This window comes from Hypomesus nipponensis, chromosome 9 (assembly GCF_054491055.1).
Source record: "Hypomesus nipponensis isolate SF chromosome 9, ASM5449105v1, whole genome shotgun sequence".
NCBI classification, from domain to species: domain Eukaryota; kingdom Metazoa; phylum Chordata; class Actinopteri; order Osmeriformes; family Osmeridae; genus Hypomesus; species Hypomesus nipponensis.
Genome location: NC_140369.1, coordinates 7,639,386 through 7,656,116, shown reverse-complemented (window position 1 = coordinate 7,656,116; position 16,731 = coordinate 7,639,386). Strand labels below are relative to the sequence as shown.

Here is a 16,731-nt window from a genome sequence, read left to right as displayed (position 1 = left end):
CATTATATAGTGTTCTTAAATGTTATACAATTATTTTATGCAGCAAATTGTTGACAGAATTTTTTTATTTTTAATTTGTTGAAAAAGTCTCTCAAAAGCACATGATCCCACTCTTCACCGTGAAACAACTTGCTGCATGTTAGGATGGGTAGCTTTAAATAGCAGTAAGGGAAGAGGTTCTTCATACTAGAAACAATCCAGCACATGCCAAAGCCCACGCTCATGCCAGCATAGGCACCTGTTTATGTTATTCATACAGTATGTGTGTGTATATATTAATATTGCATTAATTCGGTCTGAGGAGGAGTATGTATAGCTTTATTGGAAAGCGAAATCTTATAACAAGTATCTTTACAAGGATACTTGTGTTCTTGCACATTCTTTCAAATAAAATGTGCCCTTTACTGGGACTCATAACAATGTTATGATATCTATTCATTCACCCATAACTATTTCCACTTGTACCAGGACATCCACATTTCTGAAATTGTAATAGAGACTAACAGTTCAACTGAATAGAAAACTAAAAGCAGACAATATTTACAACCTGTTTTTTCTATTAGCCCCCCAAATTAAATGGTTATTTTCAAAATGTCACTTTTGAAATGTGCAAGTAATTATTAAGTGTTTTTTGTACATTGCCTCATTACTTTCAGGGCTTCCACTTCAGTTGTCTAAACACAACACAAAGAGCAGCACTATGTTGACTCCTGGCCCAGAGACAATTGCTTACTTAAATTCCAAAGAAAGTTTGATTTGTCTGAGATGTCACTCTGTGACCAAGTCAACAGGTGGGGACATGAGTCCTCTAGGGTTGAGGTTTGCCACCAAGCAAACATCATAGCCGTCATGCATCAGAACACTGCGGCGCACAACTGTCCAACGGTTCTCCCATGGGTTCAGCTCTAGGATGTCCTTTGTTATGTTGTCATGACGATCTGGGGAGATCATTATGAAGAAATCAATAAAGGCTACAGTACAACAGGTTTAAATGTCTGACCAAAATATTTGTAAAAATATGTGTCACACTAATTATGTTTACCTGCTCCCTTGTAATATCCACACACGTATAGCTTTCCCCCCACCACACCAGCATTTGAACCATTGGTGCGCAAGGACAACTGGGGAGATGGCAAAGTCGGTCCATCTCTCCAGAAGTCTCCATCAGGGTTGTAGATCTCAACAGCATCAAGGCAGCGACGTGATTGGCCACAATCCACTCCCTCACATCCAATACCCCCTGTCAGAGGAAATCTGGGTGATCACTGATGATTTTTGCAACCAGGCACAATGACAAGAAATCATGAAGACTAAATAACATGTTGTGGCACAACAGTGTTCACTATCAGAAAAAACAAATGTGTGTTGTGCTGTAGTGTTCTCATCATCATTACTGAGGTCTGGTCTGTTTGTCTCACCTAACACATAGATTTCCCCATTAAGAGCCACAGCACTGCAACGGTATTTGGAGAACTTCATGGGACCTAGCTCAGTCCACTTGTTTGATTCTGGGTCATACTCCAGCAGCCGGTTACTTAAGCGGTCAGGCTCGTCATCCATTCGGTAGGACTACCACAGGGAAGACATGACGGATAGTAACAGGTGCAAAGGTTGGGAGAAAACATTGGATTCATTTACCTATCCTCCACAGTCGTTTTTCCCAATAAAGTATTCAGAAAAGTCTGAAATGGCCTCTATATACATCTGCTACTTCTACTGTGTAAGCAATAAATGTAACAACAGACATACCTGTGGGGTTCGACCACCCAGCACATAAAGACGACCTTTCATTCGGACAACACTGTGATATGCCAACGGTAGAGGCAATGGGGCAGCACTTCGCCAGGGTCCACCCTTTAAGGACCAGCGCTCCACACAGTTAGTGATGAGGTACTGGTTCTTCAGCTTCATCTGCCCCCCTAACAGGTACAGAGTGTCACCCAGCGATCCCAGAGCATATGAGTCACGATACTCTGCTGAGCTCAGGTGTTCCCAGCTACCTTGAGTATCAACCTGATAACTGGGGAGGAAACACACCACCATGGAGTAACACAGATCAGATAAATTCAAGGGTTAGTAGTCTCCACAGTATTACCCTGACGGTAGTTGATCCAGATAATCTTAACAAAACTCACTGTAACAGATCAAATACATACAGTTAGTCATTTAACTGATTATAAACCGATCAAATCAAAAAGCTGCCTACCTGAAAATCTCGACATTTCTGTCTTTCTGTCTTGCCATTTTACGTGCACCTGCCTCTCCGGCCACTATGATGTCATTCCCCTCAGTGACAACACCTGCACACACATAACCCAGAGCCTCTCCGTAGCGTGGAGATGTGATGTAGTGGGTGCGGCCTGTGGAAGGAGCGTAGCAAAAACTATATTCAGCATAGCTGCCGTATCGAGATCTGATCCCTCCGCCTTCATTGCCGATACAAAGTAGAAGGTCTGTCGTCTCCATGCCGTAGCGAAGCTTCAGGCGTCGAGGAGCCGCTGACGGGTGCATCCCTGTGACCTCCAGAGCCTCCTCTAGCATCTCCATGCACTCTGCATTGGCCAACAGGGATGTATTCCTCTTCATCGCCTCCCTCAGGTAATCAGGGCTCACGAGTGGTAGACGGACCTTTCTCAGGAGCTCTGGGAGATGCCGGCTCCTTCCATCAACATCTCCAGAAACGTCATGACGAACCCAGCGCAGCACCACATCCAGGATGGTCTCCTCACGTGAAATGTTGAGGTCATCAGAGCTTAACAGCTTCCCCAGCTGGTGAGCTTCCAGGTCCAGCACCTCCTCATTCTGGCACACCCGCACAAAGTGCTGCCGCAGGTAACACTGGGCGTGGTCACCAAGCTGCTCCGCTCCCAGGTCACGGGCATAGTAATACACTCCGAGACAGTTGGAGGCATCCATGTTCTCTCTCATGTGAAGTTGGCAGCGGGAAAACACATCATCCATTTGCAAGAGAAAGGCAGCGATGGAGACTCCTTGTACATTGTCATTGGAGAGAGGCAGCTCCGAGCAGTACATGTAGTTCAAAAGAAGACCAAGGCTATCTGCAGGGGTGTCACGCAGAATAACCTCTCTGTTGTTGCACTCGCGCAGACCACAGGTGAACATAACACGGAAGTAGGGGCTAAATGCAGACAGTACAAGACGATGGCAAGGAAAGCTGATGCCCTCGGCAACCAGCACAACATCTGTTAGCATCTCTGTCTCCCTCATCTTCCTCAGCTGGTCCAGGAGTACCAGGCCATGTTTTTCCCGGAGATCCATTTTGCTCTCTATTTAGCAGCAATATTCTTATGAAACTGCGGAAGGAAATACAACATCACTGTACAAGGTGTCACAGTCCAAAAATCTATGTAATCAATGGTTTTTGATATCTGAAAGAAACAGGAACTAAAACAAAAGATCAATACTTAAATTGGTTTAAAAAGTTTTGTTTAATCTTTTCTGTTCTTTTTATGTTTGTATTTCTAAATGATTCGGCAAAAGCACAGACAAAAACAACTCCAAACCACTTCCCAGTGGTGCAACATGGGATCCCTTCTTTGAAGTACTATTTACCCACCATGCATTTTACCATTGATCAACCAAGCCATGCCAATGTCCCTGAGCTAAGCTCACCACTTCCTACCGTTCAGTGGGAATTCTTCTGTTTTCTGTACCCTGAAGAGACTTGTAGATTCTCTCTCCAAGCTACAGTCGTTGTTGATATTTGGAAAAGTATTAGATAGACAGCCTAGCCTACCCCAGTGACTCAGAATGTTTACCCTCCCTTACCGGCCTTGGCCAACTGAGCAACTAACCTTAAAATAGACCATGCTGTGCCTAATGATAAGTGGGTCAGAGAAGGGGTTGGAGAAACAAGCAAATCTCCTTTTTTTCTGGGAGTTTTCACAAAACACTAAATTTGTTTTGTTTACATAGACAGAGTTTGTATTTCTCAAGTCTAAGAAACAAGTGAAAGTATTTAGTCCTTAAGTCCAGGGTGGCTTAATCACGTGTGTCTGGAATGGTACTGAAACATGCTGCATGTTGGAATCAAATTTCCTCAACTCACTTAAAGGAATATATCGTCATTTATTCTTCAACATGGTTAGCCAACATATATTTTCATATATTTGCTGGTAAACAGTCCTACAAAGATTGTTTCTCCAACAATGTTAATGTTCTATAATATATTTTAGTAAACATTTTACCAATAAAAAAATGTGCACAGAAAATAGTGTGGATTAAACAATGACCCCGATGAACCCACTAGGAAAGTAAGAAGACGTCAGATGGACAAACAATCCTTAACAGCAGCAGACGCACCAACGATTTATTGACTGGTTAAATTAGGAGACAAACCTATTGACTTTTTAAAAACTGGCACATAAAAATAACCTAGTTTCTTATTTTCCATACTCTGTGTCTGCAATATGGTTTTGCCTTCCATAAGCAATAATTTTCATGACTCAGTAGAATTTCTTGACTGTGTAAGTTATTAAATACCTCCCTTCTGTGAGGACATGACTGAACTGTTGAATTCTGCAGCAGGGTACATTGACTATGAGTTCACACAAATCTCAAGACCTAGTTCACATCACTAACGAGTCGTAACGACAACGACATATTCCATGATGAGGTTGCTTTCCCCCCCAAATGTCCCCTGTAACTTCCTATGTTACCATACTGTGGTTAGACATTAGATAATGCATCCTGCTTGCCTTCAATCACACACACATACAAACACACACACAAACACACACACACACATAAAGGATGAAGTCCGACAGCGTGGTAGTGGTGACTGCTGTTTCCAGACGGACAGTACAGACAGTGATATCAAAACCTCTGAGATACACTTTGTGTAACCTTCTTAGAGGAGCAAGACCCAAAGGGGGTACTTTGACAGTGACAGAAGAAATAACATCTTGCTTTTCAGAACACATACAGAAAACGCTCGTTTGGAAAACTTGATATGGCTGGGCAGAGAGGAATGAGATATAGAGTTCAGAGGGGCATCATTGATGAAGAGAGATTGGAGGAGTTGGCACAGAGGATTGACTACTCTAACATTAATCCTTCCTTGACCGAACGCCTGAAAAACTCTTTTAGGTAAGGCAAACCAAGAGTGCAATATTTCAGAAAGATGAGCATTTTAATCTTCTCTTTTTTTATCTGTCTTGTCCTAAATCAGCATGTGAGCGAATATTTCCATGCATCTCCCTTTTGTGTCTGTCCCTGGCTCTTCCAACCCCTTCAGATGCACAACAACCAAACTGAAGAGAACTGTGGTGGGCTGTCTGCCTATACTTTACTGGCTGCCCAGATACTCTATCTTTGATTATGGCATGGCTGACCTCATCTCTGGTATCAGTGTGGGCATCATGCATCTACCTCAAGGTAAAATCCAGATCCAAATGGGCTGATAAAAGAAAATCATTTAGATTCACCTACACTGTGGTGGGACAGTTTCTACAGCATGTACTTCAATGTTACAGGGATGGCATATGCACTTCTGGCCTCCTTGCCCCCAGTGTTTGGACTTTACTCATCGCTTTATCCTACTTTGGTCTACTTGTTCTTTGGGACATCCCGTCATAACTCAATTGGTAAGTGGAATAAATAATAATAAGTACTTATAGTTTTTTTCATATAGAATTCAATTAAAACATTGGTTTATCATATGGTTTGCTATATGAGGTAACAGTTTATAATAAAAATCCACGTGAATTTTAAAGCACCTGTATATAGTTGAATAACTCTTTTTTTGGTTTCTTTCCAGGCACATTCACAGTGGTCAGTATTATGGTGGGAAGTGTGACAGAGAGATTAGCTCCAGACATTAAATTTTTGATCATGAATGGTACCAACGTTACTGCAGAGGTGGACATCACTGCCCGGGACGCCTATAGGGTTCAGGTAGCAGCTGCCGTCACTCTCTTGGGAGGACTTATACAGGTCTGTCAACAGAACAGCTCTCAATCAGTTCACGCTTGCAAAAAAACAATCACACCAAATTAGACAATTGTTCTGGTAAAGGTAATGGCAGTAAATGTCCTTGTCTTTTTTCTTAGGTTGTATTGGGTTTAGTGAAGTTTGGCTTTGTGGGGACCTACTTGTCTGAGCCATTGGTGCGTGCCTACACCACTGCAGCAGCTTTTCATGCGGTAGTTGCACAAATTAAGAGCTTATTTGGGGTGTCAGCGATACGTCACGTAGGGCCCTTGTCACTGGTTTACGTGAGTAATTTTAACTAAAAGTAAATGCATACATGGGCAAATTTACAATTGATGTAAATGCAAGTGTTGTGATCATGAATGTTTCTCGCCCATAGACTCTGGTGGATGTGTGTTCCCTGCTACCTCAGACCCACCTTCCCACTCTGTTGGTCAGTGCTGTATCCATCGTGTTTCTCATCGCTGCCAAGGAGCTCCACTCCCTGCTCGGCCCAAGACTTCCTGTACCCATCCCAGTGGAACTCATAGCAGTCAGTCTTTATTTCTGTCTTCTTGTGCAATTCAGCTATGTCAGCAAGCACCGTCACAAACAGCAGATACATGGTTTTAATGACTAATAAGTAGGTACACTCTGCATATGATTAACCAGGTGTTAACTTTCCTTCGCTAAATGATTGTCAAATTCTTAAAATTTTCTGTTTGTTCTGAGAGAAGTGTGTTGTGTTTAGATTGTGGCGGCAACGTTGATATCATCCAATATCAACTTAAATGGCAACTACACGGTCTCAGTAGTAGGCGAAATTCCTAGCGGGTGAGTACACAGAGTAATGGTTTAGTTTGAAATATTTTACACATAAGTGTATGTGTGTGTGCGCTTTCAGGTGTGTATATGTTTTTGTTTGTGCGTGAATGACATCATACCTTTACCACAACCCTTTTACCATCCTTTGTTCATTACAGTCTCAGTCCACCAAGCATACCAGATTACAACCTTTTTGGAGAGGTTGTTGTGGATGCTTTTGCCATGGCGATGGTGGGATATGCCATCTCCATCTCACTGGGGAAGACGTTTGCTTTAAAACACGGCTACAAAGTGGACAGCAACCAGGTGACCGTGATCTCACAACACCACTCCACAACACACTACACCAGACGGTATCCTACCATGTTTTATCATACTATAGCATATCATACCATTCTGTAGAGGAAAGTCGTTTGTGTCAACGTTTGGCTGTGTTGTCTATGCTCTCTCCCTGTTGAAGGAACTGGTGGCGTTAGGTCTCAGTAATGCAATAGGAGCCTTCTTCCAATGCTTCTCTGTCTCCGCCTCTATGTCACGCAGTCTCATCCAGGACAGCACTGGAGGTAAAACACAGGTAAAAGAAGAACACGATAGTCACACAGTCAGTTATTTTGAATGTAAAATGTGTAAAGACAAAATTGACATTTTGTGTTCCTTTTTTACCAAGTGTATTTTTTCTGCAGATTGCTGGATTAGTTTCTTCTGTTATAGTACTGGTAACCATACTGAAACTTGGACCACTCTTCCAGGAACTGCCCAAGGTACTATCTTAGTTACTCTGTGTGGTTGAAGAGGACTTGTTTTGCAAGTATGTTGATATAAATATGGTGGGAGAGAATGCTACTGACGGACCCATGCGTTTATTTTTATTTCAGGCAACACTTGCAGCTTTAGTCTTAGTAAACCTAAAGAGCATGTTTAAGCAATATTATGACATTATAACTCTCTGGAAGACAAACAAAGTGGATCTGGTGAGATGATTACACAGTCTTGTACACATTTAACACTGTTTCACAAACTTGAGACATGATGCAATTTAAGTGAAGTCATATAATTTAACAATGACAAGTACGCTTTGCCTCTTTCCCAGGTGCTATGGTTATTCACCTGGACAGCCACAATGCTGTTCAATCTTGACATGGGCCTTGCGTTTTCCATTGCCTTTGCTTTACTGACAGTGATCTTAAGAACCCAACTGTAAGAGATTTCTTCAAAACTACACATCACACCCATTTCAATGATCCTGTGAGAATAGAGAGAAAGCAAAATCATAAATTGACATGTGCATTACCATTTGGTAGACTATTCTTGATCACATTATGGTAAGCATTCTAATTCTAATACAACTTTCAGTCCGAGGTATTCTGTTCTGGGTCATGTTCCAGGAACCGAGCTCTACTTGGATATGGAGACCAACAGAGAGGTGAGATCGGTGGACATGACTTGGGACACTTGGTGTACTACACTAGGAAGATTAAGCAAGGTTGTTTTTGTTCTGTGCCAGGTGAGAGAAGTACCTGGAATCACAATCTTCCGCTCGTCTGCCACGGTGTACTTTGCCAATGCTGAACTTTACCTGGAGGCTCTCAAACAAAAGGTTGTATTATTATAAAACTATCAACAAAACCCTCAGATTGTCATTTATAAACCCCTTCTCCCCAACTCCAACCAATCTTTCAATACCTTGAACTTACTTCATTGTCCCAGTCTCTAATGTGGATTATGTGAGTCAAACTACACCCAACAATTGTGCCTGTATATATTTAGAGTGGACTGGACATCAGCAAGATTGTAATCTACAAGAGGAGACAAGAAGCTAAGCAGAGACGTAGACAGAAGAGAGCTGAGAGAAGAGCTCGACGAGAAGCCAAAAAACAGGTGAGATTCTGTGTTCTGTACCAAACATTTACTGGAACCTGCACTTTGCAAATGAACATGTATACGGGTATAACTTGCAACAACATATTTTAGTCAATCCTACAGTAGGTTATCGTTTGGATGTGGATGACAGTGTTACCTTTATAGTCAGTCGCACCCTTGTGTTCTGCAGGTTGAGGTGATAGCAGCTAAACAGGGTGCTATAGGGCCAGTGTTTTCAGTGGAGGAAGAGGTGGCTCAATGGACGGACACAAATGTGGACGCAGAGTCCCAGCAGCAGTATCGAGGGCGGGGAAATGGCACTGTGTTTGTCATGCCCACTACACCTCTGACACCTGAGAGCCACTGCAGCTGGGAATACCTCAAAAGCGGGGATCCAGACACCACAACTTTGGGGTCAGTGTCTGAACTGCAGGATGGAGATACCACAACTCTGGGCTCCAGTAGTGAGGATACCCTGAGCCGTGACCTGGAGAGGGTCTCTCTGGGCTCTCTGGGAAAGTGGTCTTGGGATATTCACTCCATTATACTGGACCTCTCAGCATCCAACTTCATAGACACAGTGGCTATCAAGACCATGCAAAATGTGAGTAAGAGATAAAAGTAGAGTTTAGAAGCATACCATTAGACTAGACAAGCTCTCACACCTATGTCTTGTCTGTTGACAGATATTCCGTGACTTTGGTGAGATTGATGTTGATGTCTACATGGCTGGGTGTCAGGGTAAGAGAAAGCTTCTTTTGAACTAACTTCTCACTGTAGCAATTTGAAACTGTACCCGTCTTGTGCTTCTAACGATCTTTCCTGTGCAGCCTCTGTTGTGGAGCAGTTGGAGCAGGGGGGATTCTTCTCCAAGTCCATCACCAAAGGACTTCTGTTTGCCACAATCCACGATGCAGTGTTGCACTGTTTAGATCATCATGGAGCATCACCATTGTCCAGATACGAGGATTCAGTGGTGTGTGATTTCCTGCAAATACACACATTCTGCAAATATCCAACATGGTTAAATCATACTGTATAACCTATTTACCTATCTCATTGCAGAATATGCAGAGCAGCACAAAACTATGAAGATTATGATCTGCATGCAATATGGATGTGTGGAAGGACTCATCTCTTATCCCACATCACTTTGTTATGGACAAAACATTTTTTTTCTCAAAAGATGACATTGTCACATGACTAATGTCCGTTATTTATTGTAAAATATATTTTGCATACTTCATGTATGATGATTTCACTACTCGGAAAATGTAAATTGAGTAGGAGAGTTATAGTTTCAAGTGATGACAATTCTTAGGGCAGGATCCTAACTATGTTGAACTACAAAGTATTTCGGCCTTTATGTTGAAATGTTTACTTTAGACTGTTGAAGTCAATGTCAAAAGTACACTGTTAAAATGTATTAGTATGATTGTCACATTTTCCTTCATAACTACATTTCAACAAGACATTTCTCTGACAATCAGAAAATTAAGAATACTTTATTTGTAACACAGGAAAGTGATTCAGTGCATTTTCAAACAAACAAGGTACACAATATACTGGTAAACAATAAATATACTGCACATTCAATGCTGGTTAAAGTACTTTACATATTGTTTAAAAATAGGTAATAAATAAAATAAATAAAGCAATGACATTTACAGTGCTATGACAAAGCTAGTGCTTCAGATCTTGACAGAGGGGTATTTTGGTGATTAAACAATTCACTTCAAGGTAATTACACTAGAACAGTACTATGAATATTTTTGTTACTTGTGCAGCTCACACATGCAATATTTAACAATACATTAATTATCAACCTCCCCTTCCCAAATGTAAGTAGGGAGGGACATTGTGCATTCGTGTAAACAATGGTATGGAATAATCACTCAGAAACCATAAACATAAGGTAACACAACCCATACATTAAAATCAAAAGAACAATTATCTTTACAATTGCATAAACCCAAAGTGACCTCAGTCCCTGAATGTTTACATATTTACTGGTCGCAAGGGGTGTAATGATACAAGTTGTGCACAGGACAAGTTAGGTAGTAGTGGAGGTAGGGAAGTTTTAGGAATGACGGGCCAGGAAATAGTCTTTCTTTTTTGGTTTCTAGGCTACAAGTCCTGGTGTGTATCAGTGTGCCGTTCAGGGCTTGACTCCGCCCCCTCGTCCTCATTCTCCAGCTGTGACACCAGCTGCTGGAAGCGAGCCTGGCGCTGGTAGTCTGGATCAATGTTGATCCAGTTATTGGCGACCCACTTAGTACCACGGGTGACCACACAGCCACCATGTAGAGAGTATTCATCCTGCTCCCCCACCCATCCTAGGAGGAAAATGAAGTACAGTTACAATGAACTTGTGCCATCAAATGTGCGTGACACAGAATATAGACCCTACGGGCCAGTACATGTAATTAAAAATACGCTCTGAAACACCAGTGGTGTTTAATTGGTACTGTGTGTTTTATGCATACAGCATAAGTTCCCTCAAGCGCAGGATTGAGGATTATACCTCTTCCGTCAGAAAGGTAGTTGTACCAGAACACAGCTGTCCCTTTCGTAGGTGTCACCCTCAGATTACTCTTGTCACAGTTTTTTCTGGTGTCCAGAAGATCCACATCATTCTGGATCAGAGACTAAGACACAAACACTGTACAGTAATGCACAACAAAATATCCTCCTATACAGACAAACACTCGTGCACATATGATTTACCACTGACATGAACACTATGTACACACTCATACAGACACACTCGTACAAAATTACGCACCACTTCATCATAGGTCCTGTTGTCTGCCACAGGGAATGCGGTCTCCCCGCCTCCCTCAACAGAGTTCAAGTAGAAGAGAACTGTGATGTACCTGGGTGTGCAACACAGATTTGATTCGTACAAACACGCAGACACACACACACACACACACACACACAGACAAATAACCCCACAAAATGGACACTTAAGCATAGAGGCCCATCCAAATGAGCTAGAAACCTTTTTCACAAGAGAAATTTCTGATGCTATAATGAGATTTGATCTCAACATAATATTTTCACCCTGCATCCTGACCTTCTAGGCACCTGTTGTCCCCCAGCTTACCTGCAGGTGGCAGCACACAAAGTCAGTCAAATCAGAAAATCTACTGTATGTTTTGTACATGAATTCCACAAATTATTGTGCATGATCACAATAAGGAGTTTCAGGAGTCATATGGATGTTCCTCTAAGTCACAAACAATCCCAGACATACACATTCACGTACTGTAATGGATGCCTAGCAAGTCGGATGCAGTCAAAGTTGAAGTAGTCAAAACAGACTCTGACCTGTCATCGTCTTAAACCCCTCTCACCTGCATGAGGTCTCAAAAGGAGTGGATGTGTTGGCTGCAAGGCGGGTATGAGTGCAGGCGGTTTCTGGATAGACAGGTCCACTGTCGTGATGGGCATGGTAATGACCCCCCTGCTCATATCGCACCACCTGAAGGGGCTCACTCAGATCCACCAGTGCAGGGGGAAGCCGAGTGAGACGTGTTACCCTTCACAGAGGGAGGAAGAGGAATACAACTTCAGATTATATGTATGTTGGTTGTTAAAACAGTAACAGTAAACATCATGCACACCCATGTTAGTGAGTAATATGCATGTTCTCTTTATTGGAGTCACACTGTGTTTTGTGTGGGGTTTTTCACCTTTTCTTGAGATCTTGGAGGACCTGGTGTGCCCCCTGACCTTGGTATAGCCAGGTGTGCCTGCTGTTTCTCACCATCTGGCTGCTCTTCAGCCCACGCTGCTGCAGGAAACGCTGGAATGCATCACTGCTCAGTTGCCTGAACTCTTCCAGGCTCAGCAAACCTACGCAACAAAGGGAGGCATCAATGCATAACACCCTTCTGAATGTGGTCGTTTTTCAAACAGTTTATACAGGGTGACTGATAAATCCTCAGACTAAGTTTAAGAGCTGGAATGCTTGAATTAAGATGTGTGGTGTCTTACCATTATTGTCCTTGTCAGCTTTAAGTCCGGTATAAATCTCACGCAGGTTCTCTGGTGTTAACCAGATCCCATCCCGCACCCGTGAATGGGTCAATATCTGTGTGAACACCAGAAATAATTGAAAGAGTGGTTGTGGTTTCTCACATTAATAAAAAATAACACATTTTATAAAATGTAAACAAACAAACACAATACCTCCTGGAGTTGCAGCTGACCATCCTGATTCAGATCCAGGAGGTTGAAGATCTCCTCTGGGCTGAGATTGAGCTGCTCAGTCAGTTCTTCCTGGCCCTCTGGCACCATCACCTGGCTCTCCATTAGGCCTTTCAGCTGAGCAAGTTGCATCACCACACGACACTCCTCCTCAGACAAGAAGTTTGGAATTTCTGCACACAACCAAGGAGGAGAAAGTGGAGAGTGAGGAGGAACTGAATCCAGTCTGAACCCATGCAGGGTGGGGGATTCAGGGGGCGTGGGGTTAAGAGTCACCCCCCCACACTCTTCATGAAGAGTCTGAAATAATGATTACATTTTTTTAATTATTATTATCATAATCTTTATGGGTACAACACAGTTGTATCAGTGTCAGTGATACTGATTATGTCATGCTAATGTAAAAATGTAAGGGACATGCAAATAAATTGTGAAATAATTAAAAACATGATCTTTATGCAATGTAGTGAAGGAAACTATATGACAAAAATAATGTTGAATGTAACTGGCCCCTCTAATAATACAACTGGCCCCAGCTTGCCCCAGTTTAAATGGTTAGAACCTGCACCCTCAAGCCCAACTCACATTGGCCCATACTGAGATATTTCCATTTAATTATTGGCTTTGTTTAACAAGACTACAATGCCAAGGTGAGATCTGTGGAAAAACAACTCTTACCGAACAGTAATGGTTTAAGGCTCAGTGTTCGCATCTCATGGAGTTTGTTTGGCAGCAGTGAAACTTTCTGAACATGTCCAACCTGAGATACATAAAGCATCCATAATAAAGGTGCAATAAATTATACATTTCTGGAACTGTGACAAAAATCCATGTTCAACTTTCACAACAATGTCTTACCCTAATCCCTTCAATCCGTGGAAGATACATATGATGTAAAAACTCTGATCCGGGTTGTTGAACCTGAGACTCCGGGAGTTTATGATTATTGGTCCCGCTTGCCGCATTCCGAGTTGGAACGACCAATTCTCCTGGGCCATTGTTATAGTGCACGTAAAGAAGTAGGGCTATGACATTAATGATGTATACATGAAAAAATACCATCACCACCATGAAGTACGATCGGGAGCATACGCTACTCTTTTGCAAGGGGGTTCGCTGGCGTGGACGGGGAGGAACGCTTGGACTTGGCGGTGGAGCAGTCTCTGTGGCTTCATCGTCACCGCTTCCTTGAGACTCAATCATCTTTAACTTGATCAGATGAAACAGAAAGAAATCAATAACCATTCTGATCATGTGTAAGTATCACAATACGGACTTCCCCCATCCCTGCAAGTCAGTGTTGTTTTGCTGAATGAGGAGGGCTCAAAGTTACCGCATGAGTGGACACAGTTTAACTCACTCAGCCTCTGCCTAAGCTAGTTTGGCTAGCTAGCTATCTCAATAAGTCATTGGATAGCAAGCCGACAAAACAAGCAGTGTATCTCTGCTACACATTCAATTGTTGGGTTAAAGAGACGGTATTGTGCCTGCAAGCTTAATTTAGCTAGCTAGCTGGTTCTAACGCAGACTCATCACATCATCACACACACAGCACACACTCTGACTACAGTACCACGGCAATGCAGATAACCGCAGCACCAAGCGTCTCTTGTTTACCATGCAGTTTCAGACAGGACTGCGCAGACTTCCGAAATATAAGAGACAGGTCATTTTAAAACTTGTAACGATCGCCAGCAAAAGTAATTATATTTCAATATATCTGTATAGTCTAATATACGACGCGAAATTCCTGACAGCAAATCTCATCGCCGCTTTCGAAGACAACAGTATCTCATATTTTGCCCGACTACGCAGCATCGCGTAGCCACCTCAAACTATCGCGCTGACAGCAAGCAGACAACTTCAGCAAGCTCGTACAATGCTGACCTCTAGTGGCCTTTTGGGTGTACCCCAAACGGACAAGAAGAAAAAAGGATGGATGCCGCACGAACGAGAAGCCCAGATTCCCTTATTATTAGATCGGTGGTAGAGATCAGAACCATTGAAAAATATCAATACATTTTCAATTGATCTGAGTAGATTGAGATAGAGGCAATGCAACTTTCTGTACGAGCAGTGATCAAATTACTGAGGGGGTTGGGGGGGGGGGGGGGGGGGACTTGGACCCCCCCAAGACTTGGACTTGCCACCCCAATCTTCCCATGGAAAAAATATTATTTGTACATTACAGAACAATTCAATAAATAATATAAATATTAATGTTTAATTTAAACTACAATGTTATAGCCTAATCATTTACCACAGGGAGTACTGTACCCCCCTACTTTGGGTTTTGATTTACCTCCAGGAGGCCACCCAACAACTTCCTTCTGCCACCCCATTGCCACCCCAAATGAAAATCTCTACATCCGCCCCTGCTGCTGTTGTGTGTGTGGGTTTGACTTGCTGCCAGTTGCACTTTATGATACTTTGGACACTGTTGGTGACCCCTGACTACACTGGACAACACTGGAACTTGTTGACCTGGCTTATTCAATATGCGGAAGTGATACGTACACAGTGGATTGAAGTGGCCATATGCAAGTTCTTGTTTTTTCAACGACAACAAAAACATTCATGCTTCATTTATTCAAATAGAACAAAAGCAGGCTGCTCAAATTCGAATGGTGGAATTCAAACCCCAAAAATTTAAGATGAAAAAAATCTGATTGCAACATCCTGGATACCAAAGATAAGTAAGGCAACAAGCCTGAATGCAATCGAACCATCTCACTTCTCCGAGAAGTGTCCAACTGCAGACCTTTCTCCTCAGGCCCCTCTCATCCAGGTGTAGCTGAAGGCTATCATACATGCATACATCAGTCAGATTCTGGTTATTAAATGTCACGTTTTTAACTTCACCAGAAGTTCTAGACATGGCCTGGCTGTGGTAGTTATGCAGGTTACCTCTCGTTACAATGTGTGCTTACTGTGGCGCTGATGTTAACTTTAAATTGTTTGGCTTGCGTGGTTTTGTTAAACACGTGTGATAAACGTGAATTAAGTGAACAGAAAAAACCTGAATTTGAAATTAAGATATTTTAGGTAGGATGGATTTACACAGAGCAACCAAAGGTTCAATCCCTTTAACAGATCAAATATGTAGCCTACCACAAATTGTTAGCTATAATGAAATGGGCTCAATCTGTGTTTGCATCCAAGAGAACACCAGCTGCTCCCTTAAGTGCTTTAATGACATCTAGCGAGTGGCAGCAGTTTGTCACCATCACTTTCAGTAAAAGTAAATAAATACACTCCATTCATACTTCTAAAGGAACATACTCTACCAAATACCCTGCAACACCATTAATTCATAGACTTACACTTAATTACACTTGTATATCCTCTATTGATGGACCTAGAAGCATTCCATGGGTTTCTTAGAGTTTCCATTTATAAGAGAAGTATAACATCCATTTAATTACAGTTACATTAAATCATTTCTAAATAACATTCTGGAGAAAAGACAACAGTTAGGTCCATTGTTATGTTCAGAAGCTTATCACCACACTAATAAAAGCATTCACTCAGCTTTGAAGTTTGTGTTTCGGATGCAACAGTATATAGCTAGATGCTGAAAGGTATCTGTCAAATACTTAACAGTTGAGTCTATATGCATTTGTCAACAATCTCTATAGTGCTTGGGCATTAATGGGCAAGAGGCGGCTATATTTATTTGAAGTCCAAATAAGATCATAAAGACAAGCCTAAGATATTGAGTATCACATTTTTATTCTAACATCACATCACACAGAGGGCCACAAGAGAATACTTTTGACACTCAGACCCCTTTTGGAAATAGTGTCATCTTTCCTTGGAAGAAAGATGGGGCGCAGAAGCATAATAGGTCTTAAATTAGCATCAACTGATCTCTTGTTCAAATGCTTAGAAAATACTTGA

At 42.1% G+C, this 16,731-nt stretch overlaps 3 protein-coding genes and 1 long non-coding RNA gene across 10 annotated transcripts; 1 reads left to right on the top strand and 3 right to left on the bottom strand.

The window, feature by feature from the left end:
- Positions 1 to 297: 297 nt before the first annotated feature.
- kbtbd12 (kelch repeat and BTB (POZ) domain containing 12) lies at positions 298 to 3,817 on the bottom strand. Of its 2 annotated transcripts, none has more exons than XM_084703989.1 (6): positions 3,634 to 3,817; positions 2,207 to 3,314; positions 1,750 to 2,020; positions 1,419 to 1,569; positions 1,043 to 1,240; positions 298 to 938 (listed from the first exon to the last, which is right to left on the bottom strand). In XM_084703989.1, exons 2-6 carry the CDS (start codon positions 3,277 to 3,279, stop codon positions 769 to 771), a joined length of 1,863 nt encoding a protein of 620 aa, XP_084560115.1. In that variant the 5' UTR covers positions 3,280 to 3,314; positions 3,634 to 3,817; the 3' UTR covers positions 298 to 768. The 2 variants fall into 2 exon arrangements, with proteins under 2 accessions (XP_084560115.1, XP_084560114.1); XM_084703988.1 differs by having other exon boundaries at positions 3,644 to 3,817.
- A 1,155-nt stretch (positions 3,818 to 4,972) lies between these two features.
- On the top strand, positions 4,973 to 10,223 carry slc26a6l1 (solute carrier family 26 member 6, like 1). Its single transcript, XM_084704002.1, is given in 18 exon segments — positions 4,973 to 5,109; positions 5,258 to 5,397; positions 5,496 to 5,606; positions 5,780 to 5,955; positions 6,072 to 6,236; positions 6,332 to 6,484; positions 6,683 to 6,765; positions 6,915 to 7,062; positions 7,217 to 7,330; positions 7,440 to 7,727; positions 7,847 to 7,953; positions 8,110 to 8,179; positions 8,261 to 8,353; positions 8,524 to 8,634; positions 8,807 to 9,220; positions 9,303 to 9,357; positions 9,447 to 9,592; positions 9,682 to 10,223. Coding segments are annotated over 18 exon segments (2,538 nt in total). The 3' UTR covers positions 9,709 to 10,223.
- Positions 6,882 to 8,366, bottom strand: LOC146272596 (uncharacterized). The gene is made up of 4 exons (XR_014766425.1): positions 8,274 to 8,366; positions 7,864 to 7,999; positions 7,149 to 7,313; positions 6,882 to 7,011 (listed from the first exon to the last, which is right to left on the bottom strand). It is a non-coding gene; the product is annotated as an uncharacterized LOC146272596 (long non-coding RNA).
- p4htmb (prolyl 4-hydroxylase, transmembrane b) lies at positions 10,107 to 14,661 on the bottom strand. 6 transcript variants are annotated; one of them, XM_084703995.1, is made up of 11 exons: positions 14,405 to 14,661; positions 13,929 to 14,040; positions 13,690 to 13,820; positions 13,510 to 13,591; positions 12,814 to 13,004; positions 12,619 to 12,715; positions 12,315 to 12,477; positions 11,976 to 12,161; positions 11,402 to 11,492; positions 11,141 to 11,264; positions 10,107 to 10,952 (listed from the first exon to the last, which is right to left on the bottom strand). In XM_084703995.1, the coding sequence occupies exons 2-11, from the start codon at positions 14,032 to 14,034 to the stop codon at positions 10,744 to 10,746; spliced, it is 1,380 nt and encodes a 459-aa protein (XP_084560121.1). In that variant the 5' UTR covers positions 14,035 to 14,040; positions 14,405 to 14,661; the 3' UTR covers positions 10,107 to 10,743. The 6 variants fall into 6 exon arrangements, with proteins under 6 accessions (XP_084560121.1, XP_084560120.1, XP_084560118.1 ...); XM_084703994.1 differs by having other exon boundaries at positions 14,449 to 14,660; XM_084703992.1 differs by having other exon boundaries at positions 13,690 to 14,040.
- Positions 14,662 to 16,731: the final 2,070 nt, after the last annotated feature.